This window comes from Anabrus simplex, chromosome 4 (assembly GCF_040414725.1).
Source record: "Anabrus simplex isolate iqAnaSimp1 chromosome 4, ASM4041472v1, whole genome shotgun sequence".
NCBI classification, from domain to species: Eukaryota; Metazoa; Arthropoda; class Insecta; order Orthoptera; family Tettigoniidae; genus Anabrus; species Anabrus simplex.
Window position 1 is genome coordinate 215029581 of NC_090268.1, and position 17753 is coordinate 215047333.

The following is a 17753-nucleotide window of genomic DNA, read 5'->3' on the forward strand; positions in this document are numbered from 1 at the left end:
GATGAGAACATTATTTCACGCAATAACTGCCAATGATATACTATCAAGTTTACGGTCATATTGTAGTTACTGGTACGTCGCACAGCATGCACTACAGAAGGATCGGTCTCGAGATCTGCTACGTCAGAGAATCATCTTGTATCTTTCAGTGTTTGTTAATGTCATATGTATAGCTCAGAAAAGATTTAATTGTTTTTTGACATGAAACTTCAGAGAAAAAGGCACGTTGGGAGGTAGTACTGTCTTTCATTCCATACACAGGAAATTGATATATTAGAGGTGAAGCTTCCACGGTGTGAAGAATTATTTACTTTATTTTCCGGGTTGAACCGTGTTGTTGTGTGCACATCACGTACAGTTTGCCGATGTTTCGAATACATTGCAGTATTCTTTGTCAAGGAGACTGAAATACCCCTACTCGGTCCGAGGTAGTCAGTCTCCCAGGCAGCAGTCACACTACAAGAGTGGTCCTGACCTTAGTCTTTTATATCCTAGCCTTTCTGGCTGACGTAAGCCCCCTGGCTGTCTTGTGAGAATTCTGGAAGGTATGTGTCACGCTTGCCTGCGTTGTTATGTAATTGGAGTTTCATTTTTATGTTGTGGTCTGTATGTCTTAAACTATGAATGATACGCATCCAAGAATTACTGATTTTATATCCACCTTCTAAATTCATATTGTTCGGATGTTTCTTGATTTCGATAGCCTCGTGGATTTTCCTTTCCAGATTCCAAGGGATAGCTGCTAGGATCTTCGTCTTGTCAAATGATATTCTGTGCCTTGTTTTGTAGGAATGCTTGGCTACCGCTGAAATATCTGTTTTGGTTCTTGGTGTGACGGATGTGTTCTTTTGGGCGGGTGGAGATCAGACATTTTGTTTCACCGACATAACACGCTCCGCAGCTACATTCAATGTGATATACTCCAGAAGCCTGTAATTCTATTGTGTCCTTTACTGGTGGTAGATAACGGGCTAGCTTCCGGTGTGGTTTATAGATGGTTTTTATGTTGTATTTGTCCAGTATCTTGCCGATCCTATCTGTAGTGTTTTTTATGTATGGCAGTATCACTGTTTTCGGGCGGGTCAGTTCTTCTTTCCCGTTGTTTTCTCCTACGGCGGCCTTTTCTTTGTTCTCTTCTGATTTTCTAAAGACTCGTCGGATGTTATTGAGCGAGCAGCCATTTTTCCTAAGGGTTCTCGTGAGGTGTTCTTTCTCTTCCTCGAGGTGCTCTGCGTCTGATATTGTTATGGCCCTGTTAACCAGTGATGTTAGGACAACCTGCTTTTGTGATGGGTGGTGATGAGACGAGGCATGCAGGTACCTGTCTGTGTGTGTGGATTTCCTGTTTACTGCGTGACTTAGAGTCCCATTGATGTTGTGTTTTACTAGGACATCTGGGAATGGTAGTTTTCCGTTTACTTCGATTTCCATGGTGAACTGAATATTTACGTGAATAGAGTTGAGATGGTCGAGAAATAGCTCCAGGTTATTGCTCCTGTGAGGCCAGATTACAACTGTGTCCGAAAGGTAAAGCTTGAGAAACAAAAACAGCTATTGATATTTTTGATTTTTTTTGTCTGAAAATGCGATGAACATTATTGTTATTTCAACCACTATCTATATTGAAACCGAAAAATCAAATTTTGAACGAACAAGAGATGCCAGTCATACTGACAGTGTTGAAATCAGGTCATTTCTGGGTGTTGTGTATACGATAGGCACTTAAAGATGCCCTAGAAAAAGTGTCCATCAATTATGGGTCAGTTCTAGAGGGAATGGTCTTGAATCGTACTACTTGACTATGAGCAAAAAGTGATTTAGTTTTCTCTTGCGGTCCATCAAATTTCACAATATCAGGGACAGAATCAGCCGCAAAGAAATTGATAAATTAGCTCCAATATGGGAGTTATTTGAGCTTATAGTCAATAGCTTTTAAAAAATATTATGTTCCCAGTGAGCATACCACTGTTGATGAACAATTATTGGCTTTCAGGAGAAATTGCCTGTTTCATCAGTTCATTCCCAATAAGCCAGAAAAATATGGTGTAAAAGTCTTTGCCCTTGTAGATGTAAAGACAGCCTATATGATAAACCTTGAAGTGTATGTTGGCACTCAACCTGAAGGACCCTACCGCCAAAGTAATAGCCCACAAGATATTGTATTGTGACTAGTTAAGCCCATCAGTGGAACAAATCGTAATGTAACTGGGGATAATTGGTTTTCAAGTGTTCCTCTAGCAAGTTGCTGCATGAGAAGAAACTAACCTACATGGGAACGCTTCATAAGAACAAGAGAGAGTCCCAGCAGTTTTCCTACCCAACAAACAAAGACAAGAGAAAACTTCTCTCTTTGGGTTTCAAAAACATATGAATCTCGTATCATATTGTCCAAAAAAGAATAAGGCAGTTATACGGCTATCAACAATGCACGATGACAGTGCAATAGATGAAGAGACAGGTCACGATAGAAAGCTGGAAATAATACCATTCTATAATATGACCAAAGGTGGAGTCGATCTAGTGGACCTAATCTCTCAACACAACAATGTAGCCAGAAACGCAAGACATTGACCAAAGGTGATATTTTATGACCTTCTCAACATCAATGCCATAAATGTTGAATGCATTTATAGAGCCCACCACATCAATGAGAAGGTGAACAGAACAGATTTTACACAAAATGTTGCTTGAGAGTTGATAAAGCCACAGATTGTAAGGAGATCTGCAATTCCACAAGTTTCCACAGAAATCAGGAAGCGAGCACAGTTACTTCTTGGTATTACACCTCCAGCACTGCTCGATGAATGACATGCTGATGAAAGAGATAGAGGCTGATGTTATGAGTGTGGGCAAAGCAGGAACAAGATGACAAGAAGATGGTGTAAGAAATGCCAAAAATGGATGTGTCCCGTTCACTTGAAAGATGTATGTGTCGACTGCTTTGCAGAGTAGGTGATTTCGAGTGTGTACATCCTCTGAACATTTTACTGAGATCTCAAAATGATGTTTGTCAATGGTGTACTGATAAGCATCACATGTACTGCATAGCAAGTCTTACTCTGTAATTTATAAATTCTCACATTTCAATATATATATATTTTTTTTTTTTTTTTTTTTTTTTTTGCCATTGTCTCTTTTTCCTCTTGTTTTGTAATCTACGTTCATTTTCTTACAGTGAGCATTTTTTATAAATAATTGGAATATCTACAGTTAATAAACTATTCGTAAAACAGAATTCAGTTACCCAAATCATTGCATTGTATATATTATAAACACTGGATGACGGATGTGATTCATGCACCTAAATGTGTCACTGAATGGCACGCGCCTAACGGAAGGTTAATTCCCAGACTGGATATACATTAGCAATCCTAAGGAACTGTCGGTGTATGCTTCTAGCTGACATGTTTACAGGAAGATTTCAATGCAGAAATTCTATTAATATGTATAAGGCATTTTCAGAAGAAAGTGGAAATGTTTGAATTTGAACATCTCAGCTGTTTATAAATGCACAAGAAACAAATAAATCCACAAGATAAGGAATGGATAGATATGGAAATATTACATAAATAAATAGTTGTCCGAAAAACAGACTTAAAGCGCTTTATTTATAATAAATATAAATGATCTAGTCACAATTAATCACATATAAAATGCTCAAAAAGTGATTGTTATTTTTAGTTAACAATAGAATCCAACAATGTGATGTTACAGTAATAAGAAATCAGTCTTACAAGATCTGAGGACTTTTCGAAATACAGAGCGATCTGATGAACTGACTTTACAATGCAATATGTGCGTCAGTCGTCTTGGTAATGGGTTATAGATTTAGTCTTTTCTTAGACATTCTAGGGTTGCCAACTCTGCTAGAACTGGAAGTAAGCATATTATTATTTGTCATGGGTAGTTCAGGAGCAAAAGGAAAGAATGATTGGTTAGGAAAAAAAAAAAAAAAAAAATGAATGCATACTCCCATCAAAATTTCTCAATTAAGTTTAAGGAGGAGTGCGTCGTATTGTCGTATTATACCAGGGACAAGCTTTACAATATCTAATTGGTATTTTTGGAATGTACAGTATAGTAAGGATATTGTCATGTTATGGTTGGAAACAGAACAGTGATATGCACACACGACTACTTCCGTAGTTGTAACAAGTCGTCTGTTCAGTAGGTCTGTATTCAGAAACCTCACAGAAAATATACTTCATATAAAAACATTCAACAAAATCTCCCTGCAATTAACATTACAAAAGTAAACAGATACAAAGAAATACAATGGAACAATTTATAATTTTACGAACACATCGTTACAAGCGTCTTCAGCTATTGGGTGTCCAAGATAGTTCAATGAATGTGTCTCAATCTTCCGGCTCACTATACAGCAACTCTTATTTTAATCACTCGGCTGACACCCTGAGTGGTCTGCCAGTAACACAATCTAATAAACTTGATTTGCTTGAAATGTGCTTGCATGCAGTTATGACCTGCTGGCTACATTAACAAGTACTTAGTTTATGGATAGAAGGTGGTACCTGGATGTAAACACTCTTCTGTGTATCATGGCTTTCGTGTACGACTGTACTTACCCACCCTGAAGAAATTCTCCGACATTTGGGAGAGATTAATTTGGACGTGGATTTCAAAAATAAGTGCAGCTCAGACTATACAGAGGTCATTGTATGGTATGGGAACATAAAAATGATGGGGAGGGAAGGAAAGCACAAGAGTACTTCGAGAGAACAATAGCAGGAAAGAGATGTGCTGAGAAATCTCAGGTGAGTTGGATAGATCAAACAAGGGGAGATCTGGAGGACAGAGTGTTGAACTGGAAGGAGATCCATGAACAGAATATATTCTTAGACAGAAGGAGGTGGTGGAGGCTCTTACTCAGCACCTCGACAATAGTAGTGAAAACAATGCAGGGAATATTGGGAACATTTTAGAAAGTGATAGTTGTGACTTAATTCCCATGAAGTAGGGGGAGAAGTCGATGTGACTCTCACATGGTACAACAGCAAGTTCGTGCCAGAAGTCAAACTCCAGAATCCCCAGAACTGGAGTATTATTTTGAAATTTGTGTGAACAAGAAAATGCTAGGAAATGTTGTGAACAAAACCAACAGATTTTGTAGACAGGCAGTTGAGGGTAAGCCAAAAAATCTAGCACGGAGGCCAGAATCCAGCAGTCAAATCTTTGTAGCATTTCCTAAAATGTAAAAATCCGATTGTTAGCAACCGAGGAGCAGAATACGAGTTGCTCGCATGCAGGGTGGTCAGTCGAACAGTGACATCACCAAAGGTATGAATCCCGAGCTTCATGGAGACTGAGTATGCTAGCAGTCAGAACAAAACACCTGGTACTGCAGAGCGCTAAGAAAGTCGTGGCTAATAACAGGCATAAATATTCCATTCCACAATGAGCATTTATTTATCATTTATATGTAAAACACAACAAAGACCCTATTGCTTACTGATGACTGTGATGGGAGGTGAAAATAAAATGTAAATACAAGAACAAGTTATTGTATTGAATGAGATGACAAGAGTCTGGAATGAGAATAACTGTAAAGAAGTGTGAGACAGTTGTGTAGGAAGGAAGACGGAAGACAGAAATAAATGCAAAACTATATAAGTTTTGAAAAGTTTCAAATACTTAGAAAGTTTAATCACAGAAGATAACCGAGGAGACTGACAATGAAAATGGCACAAATCGGCATCTAGAGGATTTTTAATTCCTGGATGACACCGACTGATTTTTATGCTCACTTTGATGACCAAGGTATGTGGAGAGTAAATTTATACTGTGTTTATGAAGCATGTGGAGCAAGAAATACAGGGCAAGTTAGAGGCAGATGATACTATTGACTGGTCTCGGGATCAGGTGCACTATATTATGTACAGTAATTAACAAGAAAAGAGTCAGTTTTACAAGAATTTTCTGAAGTGGAAATGAAAAAGGAAGGTCCATGATAGTGTCAGAGTTGTGAAGGTAAGACCTTGTTTTTGACAAAGGATTTTTTTTTAAACACAAACTTAATTATACAAATTATATCTAAACCATTTTTTACAGAATTGTAATGTTCTCTTGTGGACACCCAGATAGCACGTGGTTCACAAGAAACAGGCACTCTTTGGTCGACATCAATCAATTCATACCCTCACGGCTCCACTAAGAATACCACTATATATCTCAGGCGTCAAGGGAATATAATGAGTTCCTTTGTACAGGTACAGATCATCTTTGATTAGCGATGGATCAAAACCGTCCTTCTGAAGCATAGTCTTCTTTATTTTGTACGTTCCTGTCAGCTCAATTTCCTTCATCACTCTTACAAAAACTGGTCTGGCATAGGCTGGGAGATTTGTGTTCACACCTTCTGCAAGAGCCTTCAGGTTTAGAGTACCATCTGGGTCAACAATGGCTACCATTCCAGCACGTCCTTCTGTACCAGGTACCTGCAAGTCAAACGAAACAGTTTAGAGTACAATCTGGGTCAACAATAGTTGCAACCCCAGTGCATCCTTCTGTACCAGACACCTGCAAGTGGAAGCAGGCAGTTTAGAGTACCATCTGGGTCAAGAAGGGCTACCATCCAAGTGTGTCCTCCTGTAGCAGACACCTGCGAATGGAAACAGTTTAGAGAACCATCTGGGTCAATAATGGCTGCTGCCCTAGCTCATCCTTATGTACCAAACACTGCAAGTGGAAACAGTTTAGAATATCGTCCGAGTCAACAACACCTACCATCCCAGTGCATCCTTCTGTACCAGAAACTTGCAAGTCAAAACAGACAGTTTAGAGAACCATCTGGGTCAACAATAGCTGCCATCCTAGTGCATCCTTCTGTAGCAGACTCCTGTGAATAGAAATGGTTTAGAGTACCGTCTGGGTCAACAATGGCTCCTATCCCGACATGTCCTATACTAGACACCTTTAAGTGGAAACAAGCAGTTTAGGTTCATAATCACCGAGCTCGATAGCTGCAGTCGCTTAAGTGTGGCCAGTATCCAGTATTCGGGAGATAGTAGGTTCGAACCCCACTGTCGGCAGTCCTGAAAATGGTTTTCCGTGGTTTCCCATTTTCACACCAGGAAAATGCTGGGGCTGTGCCTTAATTAAGGCCACGGCCGCTTCCTTCCCACTCCTAGCCCTTTCCTGTCCCATCGTCGCCATAAGACCTATCTGTGTCGGCGCGACGTGAAGCAACTAGCAAAAAAAAAAAAAGTTCATAATCCAACTCAAGAGAGAACTGAAAATGGGAGGTGAAGAATAAGAGAGTAATGTTCCTTCTTTGGTGAGTGTTTCCAATCACAATACCTGAAAATATTTGGATAGTGCCATATTTCAGCCCTGAGGCACCTACCCACATCCTGGCTTTTCTCCTCTCCAACACTGATGTCCTTTTTTTTTTTTTTTTTTTTTTTTTTTTTACAATAACAAAGTTTTATAATGGTCCACCTGTTCAATACATTATAATGTTGCCACATTTAAAATATCTTCATTAATTAAAAAGTTATATGTGGGACATGTTTCGCTTCCTTACGGAGCATCATCAGCCAAATCTGAATCTTGAAGAATGGTTATGTTCGTAAATAATGACTTAACAACTATTAAACCATTTTTTCACAAACTTAAACTTACTCTACTAGAATATCATAAAATACAGAATCTTTGGAGACATGCCTTAATAATATGAGCTTAATAGGAAAGATACATTAAAATTGTGGAAGAATGAGTTGTTCTAAAATATTTAAAACAAGTAGCATGTCTAAAATCTTAGAAAAACGTGAAAATCAATCTTAAGAGCTAAATTTAAAGATTTTCTTTGCAATGAGATCTGGTAAAAGAGTTTTTTATCCCTTGAGAAGAAGAGTCTATAAAGATTCAAAGATCTCGCCAATTTTATAATTGAACTTGTGACAGGATGAATGTTGGTCTTCATGAAAATTTAATACTTGTTGTCATTTGACCTCGGCGAATGAAGTTGAATAAATACGCTCTTGTTGACATCAGTGACCGTATGTTGAAAATGGATTTAATAAGGCATGATTGAAAGGGACGTAAATCGACGATCGTAGTTAAAAGTTGTTAGGTAGTTTATCTTGTTTTGTCAGTTTGGTGTTATCCGAGGTTGTGTGGTAACTTGCAACACTGATGTCCTCCGAGCTGTGCCATTTCTAAGGTCATGACACAAACGATAACATGAATGTCTGATAAGGAAACTGTTTGCATTCGACCAGGCAGATTTCAATGGCACTCAGGTGAATGGTCAATAAACATATCACAAATTTAATGATAATAACCACTGTTCTGTAAAATCCATGGTAGTGTTATGATTAATGGCTGCAAAATAGTCAACAACGAGGAGCAGTTAGCTGATTATGACATAGAAATGAAATTAAATAAAGCACATTATTCTTGGTCATTAATAGTCTTTTTAGATAGGATTGAGGCTACTGTTTATTACGATTGACATCGATGTGATTGTGAACAGTGTAATGAAGAATATGATTCAGATTATTTATTTTGAATGAATCAATCTTTTTAATGAATAAGTCAAAAGTACTTTTATACTAAATAAATATATTATGTTCCTCATCAGTAAATAGAAATATATAAGAATGATCATACTGCATCTAAAAAATGTCAGTATCATGCAGCTGCCTCGAATCCAAAATGATGGTTGATAGAGAAATGGCATATTAAGTGTTGTATTAAGCATGTTAGAAGGAAATTAGTACCAATAATGACGTGCAGACCGTGGAAGCCTGTTGCTATTAAGAATGACGATTCATAAACAGCGCCACTGATGGTAAATTGTGCTTCAATGTATTTATAGGCTTGAAGGATGGTAAAATATAAGCCTAGTAAGATTGTGAAGAAGTTTTTAAGTTGCTTGGCTGTAGTTTTCTCCCATTAAGCTCTCGTGGGCTCATGCACCATTACACCTTAAGCGAGAAGAATGAACTCTACTCACCTCCGCCTATTTTCATCATTGCTTATCAACTCTTCCTGGCATTCTACTTCCGTGCTCCGCTGCATGCTATCAAGTACTGCCAGCTGATCGGCTTCTCCAATGCCAGATGACGTCATGCAGCCACTCTTCAACTTTTGATTACCTTCTAGCATCTTTTCCGTGTGCGCATGTGATATGTCACAAACTCCCCGTCGTTTCTCCCCTCTCCAACACATAGGCTATATATATCGACCCTGAGACTTTTCTTTGCATGTTGGAGAGGAAAGACTATGGGAACATTGTACTCGGGCATGCCGGACTACTGCTCTGTCATTATTGCCGCTTGCTGTAAGTTTCCCAACGGGGATCATTCTCTCGTCATTCTCAAACTTCCTTTAAAATAGAAATGGTGATTTTCAATGCCTTGTTGAAACTAATTAATGGACTAATGTGAAAGTAATTTCATTCCTAATGTCATATCTGGACATGATTTTAAACTAATTCTATGCAAATCTTGTACCGTGCATGTAATAGTCTCTTTCCCCACGAACTGAGTAACACTAGTCAGCGAATACCATGCAGTTATATCTCTTTGTGGACATTTTGGCTGCCTCTATCGATAAATGAGACGTTTATTTTCCCTCGAGTGTTTTCCTATCACCTTAACCTCTCTTGTTGGGATTTAAATTTATTGTAATCTCTCTATATCTTCCCTTTTGAAATATTGTAATACTTAAACTTGTAAGTGGTTGGGTAGATTCTATTCATGATATTGGTTGAAAACTTGTTCTGGTTCTTTGGTATGGGTGTGGATCATCCTGTATTGCACTTCATTTTTATCAACGAAATTCTGGTTCTTGTTGGTAATGTGAAACTCCTTACAGTTTACCTGTATAGTCCCAGTTTACTGGGCAAACTATTGTTATCACCCTATGGAGAAAAATATACATTTATACATGGGTTACTGTTTATATTTTTATATCTCCTTTTCACCTGTTTTATTTTATTCACCTTCTCGGGTTTACTTGTTATTGGTAAACTACTTTCTTTCTGAAACTCCTAGTAGGATACTACGACCATCTTATCTTATTGTACTATCCACCTTGGACCTGTATCTTTGTTCACTCCTTGTTCATGCTTCCATTGCCTTTTCTTGTCTATTTTGAAAATGCATTAATAATAATGTTATTTGCTTTTCGTCCCACTAACTACTTTTTACGATCTTCGTAGACGCCGAGGTGCCGGAATTTAGTCCCGCAGGAGTTCTTTTACGTGCCAGTAAATCTACTGACACGAGGCTGTCGTATTTGAGCACCTTCAAATACCACCGGACTGAGCCAGGATCGAACCTGCCAAGTTGGGGTTAGAAGGCCAGCGCCTTAACCGTCTGAGCCACTCAGCCCAGCTGAAAATGCATCAGCGCTACCCTTTCCACTTCAGTACACTCCAAAGATATGAAGTTGCCTATTATCTTTATAAATGAACCCTACACCTAGAATTTCCTATACGTCATCTTAAACTTTTTTGTAGCTTACAAATTCTTCTTTCACCAGAATATATATATATATCTATTAAATTACTAAATCCTACTCCTTTCTTTACAATACTTCTACAGTTCAGCACTAACATTTTTATGTCATCCCTACTTGACTTCCAGTTCCCTGTTCTCTTATCACCCCTCACTAGGTCACCCCTGATGTACATTCCCTGAATGAATAACTCTTCTAAACAAATTTCCTAACTGCAGTTTAAGTGAAGGCCATCTGAGCACAGATACCTATCTCCTACCCATCCATTAGGATCTAGAAATCTCACTCCCAGTTTCCCACACACTTACTCCATAGTCTCATTTAAATCCCCAGTCACCTTCCAGTCAGTATCCCTCCTACACAGTATTCAACTGGTAACAATCTCTGCTTCCTTAAACTTCACCCGTGCTGCATTTACCAGATCCCACACGTCCCCGACTATGTTGGTATTTATACCTGCTTGCTTTATGTTGTTGGTACCACGTGAAACACTGCCACCTTCTCCTTTGCTTCCTCCCTCTTCTACTTTCCTCAAAATCTGCCTTAACCTAATTCCTGGATAACACTCTACCAAGTTCCCCTTTCCTTCACACCCTTTCCCCACTTGTCTAACAATGCAATCCCCCATGACCAGAGCCTCAACCCTACCCACCTCAGGATCTCCCTCAAACTCTCCAACTCTCCCCTCCTGGTCAGCTCTATCTTTCCTGACAGCTGCAGAAGCTACTTCCTCCTACCTTTTCTCCCTCCCATGACCCTGTTCCACTGGTCTTTTCCTATTATCTGTTCTACATTTCCCTTTCCTACCTTTTCCCTTCCTCCTACTTCCACACTTCTCAGCAACAGTTCCCTGTTCCTGATCTTCCCTATGTTGTTCTACCTGCAGTGACTCGTACCTATTTCTCACAGACACCGGTCCTGAATTCTGATCCTGAATAGACCCCTTAGCCTGCAATCTCCTTCCCCTTAAAACATTAGACCAACTGTCTTGTAGAATTCCCCCCTTTCCTTTCCATCCCTCTTTTATATCTACTGTATCCTGTACATTGTTTGAGAGAGGCCTACTTTCCTTCCTGTCCTCTGAGAGAATCTTAATTATCTCCCTCAAACTCTCCAACTCCTCCCTCATACTCCTTAACCCAGTGAGTGCTACGCCGGCCTATAGATGGGCTGACGCGGCTGGTCCAGCACGGCTACGCCTGTCTATAGATGGTGTGCGAGAACTTAAAAACTTTTTAGAGCTTTCCGGTTCAGTCTCGAGTGCCAATTTGATCTCTGACATGTTCTGACATCTGCTGAGTATTATGTAGAACTAATTGGTCGCAGATTATAGCTTCGGGAAGTAACTTACAGACCTTTTCGTAGACATCTGTGGATGATATAGATGTTGATTCCCATAGAAAATCTGAAATATTTGTCCCGAATGAGTAAATTGATAATACCGATATAAATGGTCCGTTATTGGACATTATAAATTTTCCAGCTAACTCATTCCTGTTTGCTAGCATTTCGCTCTCGTGTGCTAGGTTGGGCTCATCAGTTGGTACCTAGCACATCTAACAAGACGCTGGCTAGTCCATACTGTGGAGGTCACTGCGTAGGCTACTTGGAGCCACCGGTATTGCCAATGCACTATAAGAGACTTTGTCTCTTGACCAAAAATTGATGCCTGCTTGGCTATCAGATGATACAGATTTTGATTCCCATAGGGAATCTGAAATATTTGTCCCAAATGAGTAAATTTATAATACCAATATAAATGGTCCGTTATTGGACATTATAAATTTTCCAGCTAACTCATTCCTGGTTGCCAGCAATTCGCCCTTGTGTGCTAGTTTGGACTCATCAGTTGGTACCTAGCACATCTACCAAGACGCTGGCTAGTCCATACCATGGAGGTCACTGCGTAGGCTACTTGGAGCCACCAGCAGTACCAATGCATTATGAGAGACTTTGTCTCTTTACCAAAAATTGGTGCCTGCTTGGCTATCAGATGATATAGATGTTGATTCCCATAGGGAATCTGAAATATTTGTCTCGAATGAGTAAATTTATAATACCAATATAAATGGTCCGTTATTGGACATTATAAATTTTCCAGCTAACTCATTCCTGTTTGCTAGCATTTCGCCCTCGTGTGCTAGGTTGGGCTCATCCGTTGGTACTAGCACATCTAACAAGACGCTGGCTAGTCCACAGGCTATCAGATGATACAGATTTTGATTCCCATAGGGAATCAACATCTATATCATCTGATAGCCAAGCAGGCATCAATTTTTGGTAACGAGACAGTCTCTCTCATAGTGCATTGGCACTGCCGGTGGCTCCAAATAGCCTACGCAGTGACCTCCACGGTATGCACTAGCCAGCGTCTTGGTACGTGTGCTAGGTACCAACTGATGAGCCCAACCTAGCACACGAGGGCGAATTGCTGGCAACCAGGAATAGTCCAGTCAAGTTAAACATGAAAAGGGGGCCATGCTTGTAAAAGGTCGGGTCGTTCTGAATTTTGTATATGTTGTTAGGACCTAAACCAATATTAAAAATCCATATTTGCAATTTCTGAAGTGCTGTGCGAGCAGCGGTGTACCCAAAAAACCATGACATTTTCGGACTTTTTTTTTTTTTTTAGGTTTTGCTCAATATCTCAGTGAAGGAAGGGTCTGACCGGTATAGTCACTCTACACACTTTTAAAGTAAACTAAATTTGCTACAATTTGAGACAAGGGCGAGCTCTATACAGCCATTGGTACCCAAGATACAGTTCTTCGAAAATAGGCAATTTTTTCCAAAAAGTTATTTTTATTCGAAATGGTCACTTATTTTGTGAAATATCTTCTAAAATACACATCCCACATCAACTATTATACGAAATGAAGTTATATTATATTTAATTAGCTTTCAATTGAGACCAGAGTGGTACCTGTAGGCCCAGTGGTTCTCTCAAAAACGGCAGATAACCAAAAACAGTCATAAGTGGGTTTTGTGGGGGGAAATGAAAATAAACTCTTCTCATGTCTTTTTATGGTTTTATTTTTTATTGGAACGTTCATTTGTACACTGTCCACAAGATGCTCCCTTTTGTCCACTCAGCTGGACATTTTTTCGTACGCTACAGGCGCGCGCCTCTACCTTCAGGATATGATGGCTCTACAAGATCTGATGGATAAAAGTGAATACGACATGTTCACAAAAGGATCATTCACCATTCGCCGGTCTGACAAGTTTTGGTCTGGGTTGTGATCAGACCTAACAATTGAACAGAAGCTGATGCGATCCATGACAACCTGCGGTGGGTTGACCCAAGGAAGTGGAATCTCCGACAGTGTGCTGGCAAGGTGGACAAAAGGAATGGTGTTTATGGTGAACATATGTGAAGAACTTGAAAGTTTTTGCAGCATATCATATCCTACTGGAGAGCAGCATGTAGACTTGAGACCTTCTGGAATCGTCTGAGGTAACAGTAATGTGGAAAAACTCAAAAACTGGTTTGCTCTCCACCCCCTATTTCCCAAAACTGACAGTTTGCTTTCTATCAGTAGTGGTTTACTGACATGTCCTTAGGATTTAAAGGATGACTTCAAGTACGAAGTTCCCGTTCCCGATGTCTATGTTCAGTGAACAGGGGATGCGCAAGGGCACAAAATCCACTCTGTACTCTGCCTTCACTCCTCTTTCCAGACACACGCCAATAGATGCCAGCAATCGCGTAGTTTTTTATGGTGGCTACGTCTTGCACAAGGTCGTGTGGCAGCGGAAGAGCACAGCTCGATCACTTTTGGTGCGTTATACCATCTATGTCCGTAACCACTTTGGGAAGAACATCTCCATCGTTTCTGACGGCTACCCCGAAGATGCTACAAAAACACCCCACCAAAACAGCGGAACGACTCCGGCGCTACGCAGCTCATTCCAGCTACGAATTGACGTTTGATGAATCCACAGTAATTCAAATTGCTCAAGAGCATGTATTGGGCAATGAAAACAACAAGAGACGCCTAATAACTCTTCTTTGTGATGCCTTTCAGAAGGAGGGAGTAGAAGTGGCTGTTGCCGAAGAAGATGCGGAACGACGGATCATCATGACAGCGCTTTCAAAAAGAACAGTAACCGATCGGGTCATCATAGTTGGAGAGTATGTCGACCTGCTCGTTCTTTTCAATGGTTTAGGCGCTGAAGAGAAAAACGTCTACCTTCAGAAGAGCACGAAGGGCGAGGCTGGTTGTTGTCACTACTCTACGACCTCCTACAACCACCAGGACTCTTAGCAATCACCAGGGACGGTACTATTGACTCACGCATTTATCGCATGCGATACCCCCTCAGCACCGTTTCGCCAAGGAAAGACCAAAATCACCACACTCCTGAGCAAGAGTGAACCACTTGCTGAGCAAGTGGAGATCTTCCAACAAGCCATGAGAGAAGTGGGCATCGAGTGCTTTGTGGCTCTATATGGGGGTGACATCGCGAGGGATACTTTGGATTTCCTGAGGTATAAGACGTTTGTCACTTCAACGAGCATAAACCTCACCTGTTTGCCACCGACCGAAGATGCTGCAGGTCACCATGCAGCAAGGTGCTAACTCCAAGTGCAGAAGTGGCAGGGAGTCAACTTGAATCCCACTGATTGGGGGTGGAAGCTGTCTTCCCAGGGACTCTCCCCCATCCCCACCACCATGGATCCCGCACCTTGTGCCCTTCTGCGAAAAATTTCATATAAATGGAAGAAAGAGTGCTCTGGGAGCTGCTCGTGCAGAAAGGTTGGGCTCCAATGCTCAGTCCTCTGCCAGTCATGCGGTGGCAAATTGTGCATTAACGTCCCGGATGTGGAGCTGAAATGCTCGGACGATGAAGATAACCTGACTACAGACTGGGTGCCTCACCAAGCGTCCATCACAGTTATCAAGACACCATCTTTGTGCGAGCCCAAGCCCGGGCCATCTAAGATAAAAAGAAAGGCATGATTTGGCAACCAAAACACAATTCCTACATGATTTTTATTAGTTTTCTTTATTGTGTAAATGTAATTTGTCCTTATAGTAGGTAACATGATGTTTGTACAAGCATTCTAGTATGTAGGTATATAAAACAATGTTTGATGACGACGTAATTCCCGATAGGTATATTATCTTTTTCTTTTTTCATCAATTTTTTAACAATAAAAATGTAACTGTTTGATAATTAAACCATAAAAAGACATGAGAACAGTTTATTTGCATTCCCCCAAAACCCACTTATGACTATTTTTGGTTTTCTGCCATTTTTGAGAGAACCACTGGGCCTATAGGCACCACTCTGGTCTCAAATGAAAGCTAATTAAATTTACTACAACTTCATTTCATATAATAATTGACGTGGGATGAGTATTTTAGAAGATATTTCACAAAACAAGTGACCATTCCAAAAAAATTAAACCTTTTGGAAAAAATTGCCTCTTTTCGAAGAACTGTATCTTGGGAACCGATGGCTGTATAGAGCTCCTTTAGGTCTCAAATTGTAGAAAATTTAGTCTACTTTAAAAGTATATAGAGTGACAATACAGGTAAAACCCTTCCTTCACTGAGATATTGAGCAAAACCTGAAAAAAGTCCGAAAATTTCATGGTTTTTTGGGCACACCGCCGCTCGCACAGCACTTTGGAAATTGCAAATCTGGTTTTTTAATATCGGTTTAGGTCCTAACAAATAAAAAATTCAGAACGACCTGACCTTTTTCAAGCACGGATGTACATCTTGACTGGACTAGAATGAGTTAGCTGGAACATTTATAATGTCCAATAACGGACCATTTATATTGGCATAACAAATTTACTCATTCGGGACAAATATTTCAGATTCCCTATGGGAATCAACATCTATATTATCTGATAGCCAAGCAGGCATCAATTTTTGGTAAAGAGACAAAGTCTCTCATAGTGCATTGGCACTGCCGGTGGCTCCAAGTAGCCTATGCAGTGACCTCCACGGTATGCAGTAGCCAGCATCTTGGTAGGTGTGCTAGGTACCAACTGATGAGCCCAACCTAGCACATGAGGGCAAAATGCTGACAACCAGGAATGAGTTAGCTGGAAAATTTATAATGTCCAATGACTTCTGTGGAGTTCATCTGTGGTGTAAACAAACATGGCAGAACAACAATCTAGTTGCTCTCGCAACAATGTTATTTCGGATCAAAGCATCTTTCAGTTATTAACCACAGCGGAAAGTGATGATGGAGATGATGATTTTAATGAATTGTTAAGCGATTTTGAAAGCGAGAGTGACACAGAGAGTGCTGAAAATATTGTAAGTGAAAAAGAAACAGAGCCTCCTTGTAAACGTAAGATCATGGCGAGTTCAAAAGCTATTTTATCACCATTTTCGTGGTGGACGGATTACTTTTCTCCACCAGACTTTCAAGGAACTGTGACAGACTCTGAGAGCCAAGTACTGTAGTGTTTGATGACAACCCGAAAATTATTGATTTTTAAAAACTTTTGTGCTAGTGGAGTTGGTGGAGATAGTTGAAAAAAATCGGTATCACAAACAACCAGTACATAACATTGAACTATCACCACATTCCAGGTTTAGAAAGTATTTTAAAATATCAACTTATGTACATCTAAGAAGTTACATGTATTAGTTGCCTACATATTTTAGGAAATATTATTTTGGGCTCTTTTACTTTGTATAAAGATAATGTACGCTTGGGCACAAAAGTGTAATTTTGTTTTCTCTCAAAATAATGTTGGAACATATGTGTAGGATTTTCCATTTGCATTTATATTTATAAAGAACCAACATTTATAAACTTTTTAAGGTAATTAACCCACTGATAAATTAATAATTGAGGCTTCTACAATTTTTTTATATTCGAATGAAAAAACTCAGCACTGAGGTACCAAACAGTCAACTGATAACTCAGCACTTAAAAAGTTAATGCCTGCTCACACCCACAGTTCCTACACTTGCACTCTTAGCCATTCTTTACAGAATAATGAAAAGAAAAGGAAAAGTAAAATAACATATTCTGTGCAAAATGAAATGATATTATCTAGGATAGTACACAAAGATCACACGACAATAAGGTAATTAATATAGGCTATTACTACACTACAATACTACTTAGTTGTACTAAATTTTTATCCTACAAAAACCTAACAGGATGAAAACTGCTGTTAATTGCTGAAAACCAAAAGAAATACACAAGAATTACACAATTCTAAACTGCAGTTAAGTCTACATCTGTGTATAATTTTACTGATGGATTCCAAATAATAGAGGCATATT

The 17753-nt window shown here is 39.6% G+C and overlaps 1 protein-coding gene across 2 annotated transcripts in view; it reads right to left on the reverse strand.

Annotated features, from left to right (window-relative positions):
- Positions 1-3587: 3587 nt before the first annotated feature.
- LOC136871776 (long-chain fatty acid transport protein 4) overlaps positions 3588-17753 on the reverse strand; it is a 222234-nt gene continuing 208068 nt past the window's right edge. For both annotated transcript variants that reach the window (XM_067145351.2, XM_067145350.2), the window contains one exon: positions 3588-6455. In XM_067145351.2, the coding sequence (XP_067001452.2) occupies positions 6150-6455 (306 nt within the window). In that variant the 3' untranslated portion in view covers positions 3588-6149. The remainder of the gene's footprint in view (positions 6456-17753) is intronic.